The following is a 17,545-nucleotide window of genomic DNA, read 5'->3' on the forward strand; positions in this document are numbered from 1 at the left end:
ATATATAAATACTTTTTTAAATAAACCTGCACTGTATATGTGCTCAAAAAGAAAATAAACAGTTAAAAATAAAAGAAATTCCAATCTAAAAAAAAAAAAAAATATTATTCAATATATCATTGTATAAAATATATTATTTATTTTAAACTTTTAAGTTTTAATATATTTAAATCGCTTAAAAAAAAAATATTCCAACTTGGATTAAAAAAAAATTGATACAGCTTTAAATAAAAGAATTAGTATGGATGATAAAAAATATAAAGGTTAGTTTTTTTTTTCAATTTGCCTCTTCAAATTAAATGGAGCTTGAGCAAGTACATACTTAATAATATCTTCCATTTCATTTTGAGTACTGTGTTTAAACTTTTCTTGAGTTTTGATGGCATCTAAAAATTAAATAAGAAAGTTTTAATAATAGGTAAATATAGCATATAAGTAGTATTCATTATACATTATAACTAAACAGAAATTACACATTAGTGTGTTTAACTTATTTTTGGTTAAGAGAAAAGATTATATTTATGTTGAATGAGGATATATAATATATTCTTCCTGATGGCCATTTATATAACATGTTAAAACATATGCATTTATATGTTTACAAATCTGCAAATAGTTTTACTAAAATTTATGTGTGTACATTATTATAGTTATTTATTTTATTGCATGTAAACTATTAGTTATCTTAAATTTTGATTTAATAAGATATATTTTACACATTTTATTTTAGTTATAAAATGAATTATATTTATATAATAAATGAACATTGTTATTATTATATTGTACCTGATAATAAAATATCATATTAATAAATGATTATAGTAGTTATGTAGCCTGAGCATGTATTATCTGCACTATTGACTTACAAATTTTACTAAATTAAGCATCATGGGTACACCCACCCATACATTTTTAAAAACCATTGCTTAAAAATAATCATCTTTTCCCTACACCACTGCCTACTACACAATAAAATCAATAGTTATATTATATAATTATTATGCATCTTACCAAATATTACTGAACAAGTTGCTAAATTTGAAAATTTCTGTTTTCCTTTTTTCCCTGTATAAGAGAAGTCTTTCAGTAACTCATCTTTAAATAACTTAGCCATAAGCCTTTTTACCATCGATTTAACATTTTTTCCACCAATATAAGATAGTTCATTCACCTAAAAATATGTAAATATATTAAAATAATTGTAAAGGCAAAACTCTCAAATTTCAAAACTAAGGAAATAAATGAAAATAAAAACAACTTATCCTTTATACTTTAATAACTGAGTAAACAAATATTAGACAGTAGGTATACATATAAGAAACTTGGCCATGATCTTCCAAGTCCTTAAGAGGATGCTACCCATGCATTTGTTGTCTCCGTCTTACACACATACGAAATACCAAAATTTTGTTCACTAGTTTCAATAGTTTTGATATTAGAGTGAGTTGACCTATTATTAAACTTTTAGGTAAGAACATTCTCTGTACTTAAGCGTTGGCGATTTTTAAATTTTTTCATTTTAAAGCAAAATATGGGTATGTGAAATATCAAAAATTAAAAATGATCATATCTCTCTTGAAAATTAAAATACATATTTAGTAAAAGCCAACGCTTAAGCACAAATAATGTTATTATCTAAAAATTGTATAAAAGGTCAATTCACTCTAATATCAAAACTATAGAAACTAGTGAACACAATTTTGATATGTCGTACGTGTGTAAGACAGAGACAACAAATGCATGGGTAGCATCCTCTAAAATTATACGACAAATATATCCATGATAATCATTTTACTTAGTTGCTTTTTTTAGAAATATTTATAGGTATAAAATAATAGCTAGTATTTTTAATAGTATTATATAATATTATTATGAATACCTAGCGTATTATAATATTATTTAGCACAGAACTTTTACTTGTTTCTTCGATTACTCTAAAATTACTATACTTATTTAGTTACAAAAATTAAATTATAATTAATTAAAACTCAATATTTCAACCATTTTATAAGTAAATCAAAGATAGTTTAGTTTCTTACCAAGTTTATGCGGAATGTACCTTCTCCCAAAATATTATTTTCCAATGTATCAAGATCTGCCATATTATCGATGGGTAACGGACAAGTCATATCATTTAATAATGATGAGGATATCCCATTCATAGAAGAATCTTTTGTTGGCATGCTATTTAAACGTATTTCAATAAAATCAAGTCTTTGAGCCATATCCCTTTGATTGTTTATGATACGTCTTAATTCATGTTTGATAAATGTCAACATATGTAAAGTTTCTTTTTGATAATCTGTGCCTGTATGAAATTTGTAAATATAAATATAAAGTATATTTTTAAATCAAACTGAAGAATTACCTAGTGGTGTACTATTTTTAACAGCTTCTGTAGATATGTCTAATAGTTTAGGTGTTCTGATACATACTTCTGAACTTCTTTCATCTGTTAAAATATAATTGAAATTTAAATAAATAAATAATAACTTTATTGTTAAAAAAAATAATATTTACCAAGATGAACATCAGAAGATTCTAATTGAATTTCAATGATTTCTTCATTACTATTAATTTTATCATAATAGTTTAAATTAAATGTTGGTACTGTAAAAACAAAACATGATTATATATAATACATCTATCCTATTGATATAAATCATTTGTAGCAATTATTAGTGAATAACAAATACATTATGACTTACCATCATTCTTATACTTATCAGTCAAATTTGATGGTATGTCATAAGACAGCTGTTTAACTATCGATGGTCTTTGTTGATTTTTCAGCACTTTAAAAAAAATATTCATATATATTATACGTACAAAATAACATACAATAGATATTTATTTATTTATTATAATACATTACAAGTAAAAACTTACTTTTCAACTTTTTTGGAGAAGGAGACCAACCTGCATATTTTAATGTACGATCAGACTTATTACTTTTATTGAATTTTTCATCATCAGAATCTAAATAAAATAATAATTGTGATACATAAGTGTTATAAATTAAAATATACAGATATATTATTATTTAATTAGGAGAACAAATAAAATTAATAACCTGAATACTCGGGACAATCTGAATATGACTGGTTATTGGTTTTTACTTTTAATTTTCTCTTAGACTTTAATTCACCAATATCTGACAGGTCACTTTGATTACACCCTTTTTCTGCCAAATTATTAGCTTCTCCAAATGATTCTATAGTATAAAAAGGTATCAAATTTTAAAAGTATTTAATAGTTAGGAATTTTGTTATCAAATAATATTTTTTACTGATATTTTTTTTAAGAATTCTTGCTTCATGGTAATCAAATTCAATTTCATTAGGAATAGTTTTAAGTTGTACAAATTTCTTAATCAAAGCTCTGTTTTTTGGCCACGCACAAGTTCCATTCTTTGTGAACCAAAAACTGGGTACAGGTTCTACAGAGTCATCACCATAAAAGTGAACTACTGAATAGGTTGCCATATTCTAATACTATAATAATACAACAATAAATAATGTTTGTTAAACAATAAATATCATAGCATAAATTACAATTTATAAGGATACCTATACATATTATTTAGATATTATCAATTATTCAATATATATAAATATTATATTAAGTATTTTATCAACTCAGAATTTGTAATAATAAAAAGTAAATAAAATATATAATAAGATCAATTTATTTATGGTTATATGTTATAACATACACATAAAATTAATAATTGTATTACAAATAATAATCAAATAACATCAAGAGTATGTAAAATGGGGTATGCTACATTATTATTATCATTATCAATTAATATCATATACTTAGAAAATTCTGTTAACTCTACATCAATTGTTGTGTAATCTTCAGATAATTCATCAACTAATGCTATACCTAACTTTAAGCTATTAATAGGTTTTTTAAAGTAACAACAAATTTTATTAAATTGTTTAACCAAAAATACATTTCTACCATTAATAGAATCTTTACAAATATTTATAACTTTAAAAATACATAATTTTTTATCATAATCAAACCCTATATAACAATCAGAAACAGAATTTATATCTATTTTAATTCTATTTTTAACAATTATTTGGAACTGAGAGGTAGTAAAGTGTTCAAGTAAAGGTCCATTAACATGCTTTTTTTTGTATATTATTTCATTGCATGGATTGTTTAATTTACATTCACTAAAGGTTAAAAATTCTTGATAGCGTTTTATTACTTGCTCTAGTGGTCTCTCATGTTTTCTTACCATTTTTTTCAAAAACTTCATGTAGTTCTCAAATGGAAAACAAGAGCATTCCTCTAAGGAGCCAAATTTCCTATAATCATCTACAATATGGATTAATCCATGGATATTTTGAGATGAAAATTGAGATCCATAAATTTCTTCAAACTTTTCAACAAAATGTATCAACATTTTTTTACTAAAATTTACCAACTTTTCAGTACTATTAGAAGATAATAGAATTCTAAAGGCTACATGTAAACATATAAAATGAATATAACATTCATCCAATAAAATTCCTTTTAGCACTATAGGTCCAGTATAAAGTAAGAACTGTCTAAACTCGGTTGCTTTCCATCTCACTACATCATTTAATCCCCGAGGTTTTCTTGAAAAATCAACAGTTACATATTTTTTATTAAATAAGAGACGATTGGTAACTATATTTGCATATCGGCTTTGTATGCGAACATGTACAGGAGATTTTTTAAATATACCCAACCATAATAAAATCAATTTCTTAACAACACCTAAGCATACTAAATGCATATAATCAATACTGAAATCGTCCACCATATTTATATAAGGTATTTCAGTTAAAATTGATATTGTATTGCCTATATGATGTTCATCATCAATACGGTTTATAAAATCTAAATGAGTTCTATTGCGAAAATTTGTACCTAGAAAACACATGGTATTATTTATACGTTCACCTTCAACGGTGCATCTTGGACAGGAATAATATCCAACATGACCTTTGGTGCATAAAATAAAACTCTTGGCTGGAGTATCACAACAAAATGTATCTACCTTCACATACTTTTTACCATAACCAGTATCCAAACCATTTTCTGCTAAAAGTTTAAGTTCATCAACAAAATTTTTTAAAAATAAATTACTGTTTTGTGGTTTTTCTTTCCCCCAATAAAGACCAATTATGAACACATTAGATTTAAAAGAACTGTACCGAGCATATGCGAGAATTGGCCAAAAGGCGCTTGAGGAACTTTTTGTCAAAGGCAAACCATCAATGCCAACAACCAATTTAATTATATTTTTTTTAATAATTGAAAAATTACAATGAGATTTTAAACCATTTGCAATACCAAAATGGTAATAATATCGTGATTGAACAGTTTGAATTTTGTTAGGTTTATTAGGTGTCTTCAACACCGTTCTAGCATCAACAGGAAAATAACTAAAACATTTATGATTTTTTAAAACCTTTAATAAAGAAGATAGTGCAGATAATGTAATATTATGTTCAATTGTCCAATTAGCAATAAGTTTAAGAATAGAACATTGATCATCATATAAAATATTATTAGCATTTGTTAAACATTCATCATTTGAATCGGAGCTACATGATTCATTTTGTAGATCACCATAATCAGATATGTCTACATTATTGTTATCAAAATTAATACTTGAAAAAGGAAAGGTAGATGTATCAATACTAAGACTGTTAGAAAGGTGATCATCATTACCAATTACGCTGGGAGATGGTCTAGCATGGCTTTCTACAACCAAATTATTACCATTATCTTGGGATGTACTTGATTGTGGGAAAAAGTTTAATTGTTCTTGATTTTCAACAATAAAATCAATAGTTTCCATATCGTTCAAATATCTTCTACGCTTAGTAGATTTACTTTCAGATTTACTAGACATATTTGTCATTAAAATAAAATAAAAGAATGACTATTATTATATGTATAATATATTATAGAAAAGTCCTACTAGTGTAAATAATAGTAGATATGAAAACACTTTACTACCTACCAGCTAACTTCAAACTATTAATAATTTATTGTAAAACAAATAAATTAAACTTATTACTAACTTAAATAAAATTTACATTGAAAATAATATAAAAATAATACTGTGTACCTATATTTTTGTTGGCGTCTGGAAACTTATATAAATATAATAAATGATAAAAGCATAATATGCTAATATACAATTTCTATAATAATTATACTTCAATACCAAGCATTGAATTCATCAGCAACAGTATACTGCAATTTTCTTTAGGGTAACTAATTTATTAAAAAAAAAAAAAAAATTATCTACTTAATATTTAATTGTAAATTTAATTTGTTTATTCTTACCAAAATCCCAATTGATATAAATTAATAATTTATCGTGGCGTCTGAAGCTGTAAATTTATAATTTTTAAGTTGTTAAAAATATAAATTATTGACATAAATGTACTATGTTTATAGGTACATTACAATCGTCAACTTGCGAATATCTCAATTTTTACTTCATCCAATAACCTTTTTAAAAGGAAAAACAAATTTATAGTTAACTGTAAATTGTAATTAAAAATTTGTACGTCCAGAGTATTGTTACCAATAGCAGACTATTCCAACTCCTATCATTAATATTAATTCTGAACATAATATGATTTATATATTATATTATAATCTTATTACACTATCAGCTACTTACACCACCATGGCTAGTACTTAAACATTTTAGGTATATTATATATTTATAAGTTATCAAACAACTTGCTTAAGTAATAGCCAATAGGTATTAATATATTTTATATTTAAATTAATTCAATTTAAGAACACTATATTATATACATTTTGTATTTACATATTTTACAGATTGTAGCAACGGTCAAAATGTGTAGGTAACCAACAAAGTTAATACACAAACAATAAGCTTATAGTGAAAGTAGGGAGTCCAACCACAATAATTAATTTATATAATTTTACATTGTTACATATTAATATACTTAGTAAAACAAATGAATTACTTAATAATATCACCTGCAGTATAATGAAACTGGCCCGTCACTATATATTTATAACATATTACATAGAAATAACAATATACGTAATACAAAATGTAATACCTATTTGTTTATATTAAATAACTTATTATTTTTATGCTTAACTATTCATTCTGATTCTGTCTACATCGTTTTAGTAGGTGATTACAATAATTTATACCTAATATTAATAACAATTAACAATAATGAGCACGATAATAAAAACTTAAGTATACTTACCAAAATGTAGACAAACATGTGTTCGTGAACTGTAAACTGCAGATATTTTTTATATTATGACTTCCATCGTAAAAAACGAACGACACAATAAAACGTACAGTATAATAATTATTAATTATTACAAGTGACGAATACGTATGTTGAATGTTTTATGTTAAAATGTAAAATGCATTTAGACAAGAATACTTGGTTAAATCTGCAATGTAATTGTAATTATTTGACATTTGTATCAGTGTATGTAATATGTATGTCCGATGTCGTATTGTCGATTGTCGTGTGAGTGCGTGACAGACGGCCGACGGCCAACGAACGCCGTGCCCGAACGATAAACATGGGCAGTGCGGAGTACGGTGGACGCAACGGTCGTTTATGGTTTTCCCCGCAAATTACTTATAAATTATAATTCAACAACAACAGATTTCTATATTTATAACTTAAAATAGACAATATTGTTAAGCCGCCGAACCTTTTGCAAACCGTTTGTGACGTCCAAATTTGTACCAAGTTTGCTAGAAGTTGGTCAAAAAAAACCGACGGTAAATGGATTCGTGCGAACGGTTCGCAAATAGTTCGCACTTCGCAAGAGGTTCGGCTCGCTAATGCAGTGTACGCAGCTTAATAATTTACTATATTTTACAACTATTTTAAACAGTATCATCTCCTACAAACTGAATTTTGAATATTGTATTGTAATATTATAATTTGTACGTCTTAATGGCTAATACTTACAAAAATAACAATGAATATTCTGATACCTACATTTAAATAAAACAAATGTAGAACAATCCGCATCTATAGTATAGATTCTAATATTCTATACGCTTTTAACCTGCATTTAGTTAATTGCATTTCTTAATAATAGCGAGTATAATAATTCCTTACCTTTGATACACGTAGTCTGCAACTACTGATACAGAGATCATAAAATAAGTAAAATACCTATAGGTACTGTTTTAAAACCAATTAAATAAAATCACAAGGAACCTGAGGTAGGTCTTACTCTTACATATTTTACAACTATATAAAATACTTAGGTCTTAGGTACTAGAACGTCTAGATCAAGTCTGTATCAAGATATTAAATGTACCAAACTTGAAACTACCAACTCAAAGTTGTTAAGTTAGATAAAGTATCTTAACTCTTTATGACGCAGTTAGTATAGTAATAATTAAATCAATAAATCTATATTAAAATATGGATATTAATAGAAAAAATCAATAATATTCACTGTAATAATGTTTAAACTTTAAATTTCAAACCCAGACAACACAAAACAAATTTTTATACCGAACCAGATTTTTTCTATATTCACCTAATGAACAAATATGCAAATTCATAAAGTCCCAATCCTTGCAGCAGGTTATCAGATTTATATATTTAAATTGTATAAATACAATCAAAAATCGATAGGGTTATTAAAAATTAATAATAAAAATAATGTCTATCAATTAAATTATTGCGACAAAACATTATATTTTGTATTAATCTCTATCGCTGCCATCTATGATTTTATTATAATATTATAATTATATCAATATATTTATATATTTTCATTTGTTCAAAATATAATATAATAAAAATTTTACATAATTTTAAAAATTATAAAACATAATAAAAAGAAAAAGATAGATTTTTCTGTATAATATAAATATATATTTATACAGTTATTATATAGGTACCAGCTACTATACTTTGAGTAGGTAATTATAATAATATATAAAATAGAAATTAATAGTAAGAGTCGATTGTACCTATACGGCTAAACATACGCCTGCAAAGTGCAAACATTCCCTTTTATTATCATAGATAAAAGGTAATATAATTAAAATATATATATATATATACCTATATATAGGCGACTACAATTTATAATTATATACAGGCCCGTATTTAGGGGGGGGCCAGGGTGGGCTGCAATTGCCCCTCTCGTGAAATTTTTTGGGGGCGATAAATTTTAATGGACTTTTTTATTCAGCCCCCCCCCCCCCGCGCTGCGGGTGGCCTTGTCCCCCCTCCTCATTCTGCCACAAAATGGGGTGGGGTGGATTTTTATAAGTGCCCCGGGCGCCTAAATTCTAAATACAGCCCTGATTATATAACATAGAAATTGAAGCATTTTTAACTTAATATCAATATAATATGTTAATATTTAATTTAAATTAATTTGTAACGATATTTAAACATTAAATAGTAGTTGAAAATAAAAATATTTATTCCAAACAACACAAAACCAACAATTAATTTTAAATATAAATATTGGATAAACGTCTAATTTTAATTTTAAATAGTTATTGAAACACAGTATATTTAATAATTATTAAATTTTAAAACTTATTAAACCTCATATATTAATTGAAAATAAAATATGATTATTTAAATATTTAATAATGATTGATAAATATTTTGGTTACAATCAATAAAAATTAATATATATTCAATATTGTTTCAACTATAAATTTTAAATATTTGAATTTAAATCAAATAAAAATATTTATACAATCGTATTGATTAACAATTGCTGTGTGGGCAGGAATCCAAATGAAGAAATAATATGTCCGTCTACAAGTTAGAATTAAAAATTATCAACGAATAACGTCTTCTGATAAGTTACACAAACGAAATAAAAGAATACTAAAGATAACGAAATTACTCTTGACACGAAAACGAAACATTCATTAATTGTGTCTACTGTCTATAACCCTCGGTTGGCGATACGATAACGTCACATATTTATTATGATTGTATTCTATTTTTAATTTACGCGATGTTTAACACAGGACGTGGTTTGTCGCGACGGGCTGTTATATCGTATATTGTATTTAATTACAATTGTATCGCAGACCGTCGTGACAAGACCGCGTTCTATATGCCTGGGCCTTTAGAATTATCGCGGAAATTCAATAAAAATATTTTTGATGACTGATGACATATCGGGGAGGGTTTGAACCCTGAAAACCCCCCCCCCCCCTGAATACGGCCATGAATAATAACACTAATAATCAGTGGCGAAGCTTAGGTTCGGGATTAGGGTAGACAAATTTAAAATAATACTTTTTAGAAAGAAACTTTAAAAATTTCACTAATTATATCTGAACACTCCATATTAATAAATCCGATGTCGCGCCGTGACAAACGTGACGGCGCGGCGACGTCGATAATAACTAATAAGTATTGACTATTGAGGTAATTACGAACGGCGAGACGCGTCTCATAGCGTATATAGTAAACAATAAACCCCACTCTGATTAACATCCCCCCTGTACCCGCGCGCCAAAATTTGCGAGACGTTGCGTGGCAACGTCTATTAGATAATATAATACCATATTTGGAATGACCCGTATCGCCAGCTCGTACGCACGGCCGTATCTCGCGCTTCTAATCTATTTCAAGAATTCTATAATTGTACAACACTAGGTACAACGAAAAACCGATTCTAACAAATACAGTGAAATACTGAAACATACATTTTTTTTTTTTTTTATTTGGGTTAAGGCTTCGACTACTCAGGTCATTAGCCTGTAGTACTGTAGGGGGGGAGGGGGTACTGTAGATTTGTTTACTCGTGATTTGTTTTTGCAGAATTTTTAATTTGGGCACCCGTAGGTATCTGCCATGCCCGGGTGGGGGATGGCGGCACTTGTTGTCCGAACACCATGACTTGCACGGAGAAAAATGCCGCCCGGTGGTCGAGGATCAAACTCGGACCGGCTGTGCTGAATCCGTCGCGTTAGACCGCTCGGCCACCTCGTCGCCTGAAACATACATCATATATATTTTAGAATATAAAAAAAAAAAATTCACATTTTTAAATATCTTATAAAACAAAATAATAATTATTTATTTGTCCTGTGTTCTAATTTCTAAGTGGGGAGACGTTGTCTCTTTGTCTCTTATGACGCTTCACCACTGCTAATAATAATATTAAAAGTAACATTTACGAAACTTCGTTCACCGACGAAAAGTTTAGGAATAAGGATCAAGGTTTGATCCTTCAAAGTCAATTATTGGTTTACTATCTATAATAATATACGCTATACCTACCTATTATAATATATTGTTAATTCTACAGTACCCTCCCCTACAGTACTACAGGCTAATGACCTAAAAAAAAAAAATTTTAAATATATTGTTAACTATAATTTATATTTTAATATCCATTATCAGGTCTTTGGATTCGAGTTTCTTTCATATAGCCTTATATAAAACACTAGCCGACTCGTCACAGCTTCGCCCGTGCGTTAGTTTCCCTTTTGGCATTTTCATAGGCCGTGTGTTAGTGTTTAATTTAATTGTATAGATGGTACTAATATTACGTGGAATTCACAATTTAATTGTTAAGTGTGTGTGTGTTAATTGTTATAGCACTATTATATTCATTGGTAACATTTATTTATAGGATGTGAATATTGTTATTATTTTTTTATTATTATTATAGGACCTCCTTATAAACTACATTGGTTGTTCTTCCGTTTGGGGCAAGAATGACTAAGCTTGTAGGGGAACTAACTCTGGAGCATGCCACATAAAATTGCCCATGTGTAAAGCAGTCATCACTCAAGTCAATCCCTGCTATCTTCAACGACTGCCCTTGCAACTTATTTATAGTCATTGCAAAATATACCTTGATAGGAAACTGCAATCTTTTAAATTCGAATGGATAGTTTGATGATAAAAGTGGTATACGTGGTATAAACGTTGATTCTCCTTGAGCACAACCTTTAATTATTATTGCCTCAATTACATTGTTTTGGAGTGCTTTCACGCACAGTCGAGTACCATTGCAGAGTTTGGGTGGTTGGAGATTTCGCAACAGCATAATTGGAGCTCCTACTTTAAGGACTAACTTATGTGCTGGAAAGCCAGAGGGATTAAGTGCGTTGAGGAACCCCACAGGATAATGAACTGCGTCATCTGTCTTCCGTACCATGTCTATAGACTTATACTCCATTTCTGTTCCCTTAAATGATTTAAGAAGAATTTCATTAATCACAGCTGCCCTGTCATTTTTAGGGGTCAAAATAGCGCGCTCACATAACCAATCCATCGATTTGTTTTTTGAACAAAATGCATCCCGAAAAAGTCACTGTTTGGTGCGGGTTTTGGTCTGGCGGAATCACTGGTCCGTACTTCTTCCAAAACGAAACAGGCATTACCATAACCGTCAACGGTGAGCGCTACAGATCAATGATCAACAACTTCTTTTTACCAAAACTCGATGATATGGATACTGAGGACATGTGGTACCAGCAAGATGGTGCTACGTGTCACACAGCGCGTGCAACGATGGTCATTCTGCGTGAACGATTTGAGGGCATGGTGATATCACGCAATGGTGACATAAACTGGCCTCCGAGATCGTGCGATTTAACGCCTTTAGACTTTTTTCTCTGGGGCTATCTTAAATCGCAGGTCTATGCAAATAAACCACAAACAATTGATGCCCTCAAAGTCAACATAACCAACGCCATCCACCAAATTCAACCAGATTTATGCGACAAAGTGGTAGAAAATTGGACCTCCCGAATACGTGCCACAAAGCAAAGCCGAGGCGGACATTTGAACGATGTTATATTCCATAAGTAATTGCCATATAACGTTCTTTAAAATAAAATAAAAATTAAGTAGATATCTCACACACAACTTGTTTTTTTCACTATGAAACATCGAGCGTCCTTATTGAAAAACCCTATATATCGGCAATATCAGGATAAATTTGAACTATAAGTTCTTGTAGTGTTGTCACTACTAAACCTAAGTCCTTAGTGATAACCAACTTCCCAGCTAACTCAGGAAAATCTCCATTTCCTATTTTGAGTAGAAGTTCAGAGAATTTTCTAGCTGTGACATCACCTCCCAGGTGGACCCTCATATTCTTTTTGAGAGAAGGTTTTTCTATTAACGGCCATTAATAAGAAGCTTTTATGCAAGCCTTAACTTCATCTGATCGACTTCCCCTTGGTATAACTGGTAGAGTTTGCCTAAAGTCTCCAGTTAAAAGAACAGTTGCTCCTCCCATCACTTCATTTTTATTTCTTATATCTTTAAGAGATCTATCAAGTGCCTCAAAACCTCTTTTATGCACCATAGTGCTTTCATCCCAAACAATAAACTTACAATTGCGAAGCACTTTGGCTATATTACTTTGTTTTGGTATATTACACATTGGCGTTTCTATATTAATGAGATAGAGAGGAAGTTTGAATGCTGAGTGAGCCGTCCTCCCCCCCCCCCCTCCAAAAGCGTAGCAGCAATGCCAGAAGATGCAACAGCCAAAGCAATACTACGATTGCTCCTTACTTTTGTCAAAAGCAAAAGTTTTTCCTGTTCCTGCAGGAGCATTTAAGAAAAAAACATTTACCAGTATCAGATTTAATGCTGTGCATTATCCGACTATAGACATTGTATTGCTCGTTCGTCAGTAAGGCCTCGTTGCTCACTACTACCTTTGTTAAGGTATTCAGGTCGTAGCTTATCTCTCTCTGATAGACTATGTTTACAAAGTTATTTTCTGTCCTTGTTGGCTGAGGTAGCCCATAATTTGATATATTCTGTCCTCCTACAGCAAGCACTGCATCTTCAATTTGTATCAAACATTTGTTGTGAGCCTCATCTTTTTGGTTAGCATCCATTTGTCGGATAATATCCTCTGAAAGATTGTTTTTATGTGTATCCCAAAGAGTTAAGGGATCCGATAGTTGACAAAATACAAACATTACTGTAAATAGTTCACGCAGCTTGGAAGGAGAATCACTCAAAGAAGCTTCATTTAACGTATTGTTCCAGTGATTATCATCTTCAAGCAAACCTAACACATTACAGGCATATTGGAATGTATTATAGAGGATACCATTAACAGTCTTTAGGTCTGAAAAAGATGTTGGTCCTCTAATTTCACGAAGAAGCATACGAAGATAGTAGCATTCAGTATTGTGTGGATGGATAATATACACTTTTCCTAATGCATCGTCCTTCTTTACGGTCGGCCAGCCATCTACATTCCTTCCCTGCTTCCTTCTTTGAAACTTATTATTCTTAAATACAAAGTAAGAAGGCATTTCCGAATAAAGGAGGGTTTTTGCGAAAACGTCAGTTTTGCATAACTCAAAAAATGCTAAAAGCGTAGTCTTAGTAGGATTATTGAGCTTCTCTGCCAAGTTATCAGGGGTGAAGTATACTCGCTGACCATTCTCAAGGTGGACGGCTAGATGAAAAACCGTAGGATATCGTTCATGAATGGAAAATTATAATATTCTCCATACTGCTTCGGCACTGCTGATATACCTACCACTTTCGTACATTGTAATCTCATCCTTCTGGTTTTCTATCGTAAACGCTGCTTGGTCCCTGCCCTTGTTTATATACTTACAGATTTACTTAATACACTTAACAGAATGACACATCTCTACATTGATGTGACAATTGAAAGTACGTAATAAGACTGGGTTGTAAGGCACAACCCAATGGTTGTCTAAATCAAGTCCCTTAATTCTTACAGTGAAACCACCGTCATTTGTAGACCTCCTCTTGTACTCTGGGTATCCATCGTCTCCTGTCTGTGTTTCTCGGCAAAGTTTTCTAGGGTATCTTATACTGCATGTATTTTCTTTCATGCAAGGAGCATTAGGGTTTAAGCTGCCGCAGGGACCATGAATCATGTTACTTTTGACGATGTCATATAAAAGATGATCTTGCTCGGGGTCTGGTATTTCGGCACTGATGACATTATCAATTATGTTTGATGAAATTCGATTCCGTAGCCACAGTAAGATGTGAACGTGAGGCAATCCTCGCTTTTGCCACTCCACAGAATTCATATAGCACCGTACGTCACCAAATAATTTTCCTTTAGTCAAGAGTGCCATTAATTTCTTTACTTTAATATGAAATACTCTTGCTATAATGTCATGACGATCGTGCGGCTTTTGTCCAGAAAACAGTGTATTTATGATGTCTTTCCAAGTAGGGTTACATGTAAATGTGATGAATAGATCAGGGCGACCATGTACGCGGACATATTATGTCATGGCATCTGAACTTAAACCAACTTTTTGAATTCGTCTCCACCAGGCCTGTGTCAAGTGAAATCGACATCCTATAATTATGACTTCAGGCCAAACGTTTAGGCAAGCAAAATGAATAGCTTTTTCAAAGTCAATAACCATAGATTTGGGTTTCAAAATATACCCGTTTTCAGTACATTTTTCGTTCAATGTTTGAAAAAAATGTATATAAGTGTTAGTAGATTTATTTTTCAATAAACCAAACACCAATGGTATATAGTGCCCGTTAAAATATCCATGAACACTAAATAGTTGAAGGAAGTGCTTAGCACAATACTCAAATGTACCATCTACATATAACATTTCTGATTTACATAATATTTCTAAATTTGATTTACAACATATGATTACGAGTTCACTATTAAAATCATTATACAGAAGCATATCCTCTCCTTTGGAGCTTTTGTATTTCATTGAGTTTAAAGCTTCCTGAACAAATTGCGTTGTATTTGGTAATGGAAGTAGTAAATTTCTTCTTCCATTATACATATTTTTTTTTGATTTATTTAACATCACTAACCTTGATTAAGCTCGTATCTTGAACTGTTGCTATGCTATGAAGTATTTTCGCTGGTCTTTCACAGATATCTTCAGTTGCTTTCCGCTTTGCACTAGCGGACACAATTTGTCGTTGTAATTTTAATATATCTATTTTATGACGGTGATTCACATTTTTTTTCAGTTATTTTCATATTATTTTTTTCTCCAACAGTTTTCAAAAATGCATCACAAGTTTTTACAGCACATCGCCACTTTGTTTCGCCCGAAGACAACTCACGTTTTAATTTGGACAATTTAAATGTTTGGTATATTATAACGTCATTTTTTTTCTGGTTTTCAGTATGTATAATATCCATAACGTTTATATAATGTTTAACTGTTGCGTGCAAAGTGCAAACGGCTTACTAAAATGTACGTATGTATTACGAGCTGTACGTACTACGTAAAGTAGTTGTATACGCGTAAAGGCATTGATGTCGCTAATATCATATCGATTATAGCGATAAACGTTCGAGTTATCCACCAATAAATGAACAACAGTATTTTTAAAACACACATAATAGGTAACGATGAATTCAAGATAGTAGATACTATGGGCGCAATTTACTATACCTATTTTAGAACCAAAAAAATCCCGGGCGCAATTTACTATAGTATTTTTACTACCTACTTAATGTGGGCGCAATTTACAAGCACCCGTTCTCAATACCCCCCCCCCCCCCCTTTGAAACATTACATTATTTTCGTAAAACGATAGTACTCGTACTTGGAAAATCGTATAAAATCTGTTTGAGCTGACGGCTGTAAGTTGGCCGTCCTAACTACTAATAGTGCTCATTTAAAAATATTTTTACTATATTAGCATTGTGTGCTGGAGCACCATCTTGTTGGAACCACATATTGGCTCGAGTTTCAAGAGGTATGTTTTCCATCAACTCCGGCAAAGTATTAAGAAGAAAATCTAAATATTGCTGTCCAGTCAATAGAAATAAGGTCCTACTAACTGATTATTTATAATGCCACACCATACATTAGTAGACCATCTTACTTGTGCATTATTTTGACGTGTCCAATTAGCATTATTATTATTCAAATAATGCGAATTGTGACGGTTAACAATTCCATTATTATTAAATGAACTTTCATCAGTCCATAATATGTTTGAAATAATATTTTGGTTATTTTCATACAGCAGTACCATATTTGCTATAAACTCTAATCGCCTCTCTGGGTCAGAAGGTTTTAAACCTTGTACATAGTGTATTTTATACGGGTGATACAAATTGGTCTTTAAAATACGGTGTACAGAGGTATGGCTTATGTTTGTTTGCCTGGATATTGACCTTGAGGAAGCATGCGGATCAACACTAAACGCAGCCAAGATACTAACCGAATGTCGCTCATTAGATGTGACATTATTTTTTGATTTATGAAGACTATTCGGAAAGCTACCTAGAGTTAAAAATAAGAGAATTTTATTTTTTTTTAATGTTGATTGTGATGTGATTGTGTATGTACTATTGACTTATAATTTTGACAAATATATTTTTTAATTTCAAGTGTTATATTTTATATATGTATATACCTATATATTTTTCAATTCAATAAAACATATTGTATGTGAAAAATGTAAAAGAATAAATAACTTATTTTTGATTTTATACTTATTTGTAAATACCTGCCTGCTTCAGTGTTTTCTCAACATTGATAAATGTTTTTTTTGAA

The 17,545-nt window shown here is 30.2% G+C and overlaps 3 protein-coding genes across 3 annotated transcripts; all 3 read right to left on the reverse strand.

Moving 5' to 3' along the window:
• Positions 1-187: 187 nt before the first annotated feature.
• Positions 188-8,126, reverse strand: LOC132936952 (uncharacterized). Its single transcript, XM_061003765.1, has 12 exons — positions 7,260-8,126; positions 6,346-6,513; positions 6,125-6,273; positions 3,290-3,494; positions 3,074-3,214; positions 2,890-2,979; positions 2,709-2,795; positions 2,521-2,610; positions 2,369-2,452; positions 2,040-2,308; positions 1,012-1,171; positions 188-386 (listed from the first exon to the last, which is right to left on the reverse strand). Exons 4-12 carry the CDS (start codon positions 3,483-3,485, stop codon positions 265-267), a joined length of 1,239 nt encoding a protein of 412 aa, XP_060859748.1. The 5' UTR covers positions 3,486-3,494; positions 6,125-6,273; positions 6,346-6,513; positions 7,260-8,126; the 3' UTR covers positions 188-264.
• A 3,562-nt stretch (positions 8,127-11,688) lies between these two features.
• On the reverse strand, positions 11,689-12,303 carry LOC132953554 (uncharacterized). Its single transcript, XM_061025946.1, has one exon. It carries the CDS (start codon positions 12,301-12,303, stop codon positions 11,689-11,691), a length of 615 nt encoding a protein of 204 aa, XP_060881929.1.
• Positions 12,304-13,164: 861 nt separating this feature from the next.
• LOC132953555 (uncharacterized) lies at positions 13,165-14,314 on the reverse strand. The gene is made up of 2 exons (XM_061025947.1): positions 13,618-14,314; positions 13,165-13,430 (listed from the first exon to the last, which is right to left on the reverse strand). The coding sequence occupies exons 1-2, from the start codon at positions 14,312-14,314 to the stop codon at positions 13,165-13,167; spliced, it is 963 nt and encodes a 320-aa protein (XP_060881930.1).
• Positions 14,315-17,545: the final 3,231 nt, after the last annotated feature.

The sequence above is a fragment of the Metopolophium dirhodum genome, chromosome 1 (genome assembly GCF_019925205.1).
Source record: "Metopolophium dirhodum isolate CAU chromosome 1, ASM1992520v1, whole genome shotgun sequence".
NCBI classification, from domain to species: Eukaryota; Metazoa; Arthropoda; class Insecta; order Hemiptera; family Aphididae; genus Metopolophium; species Metopolophium dirhodum.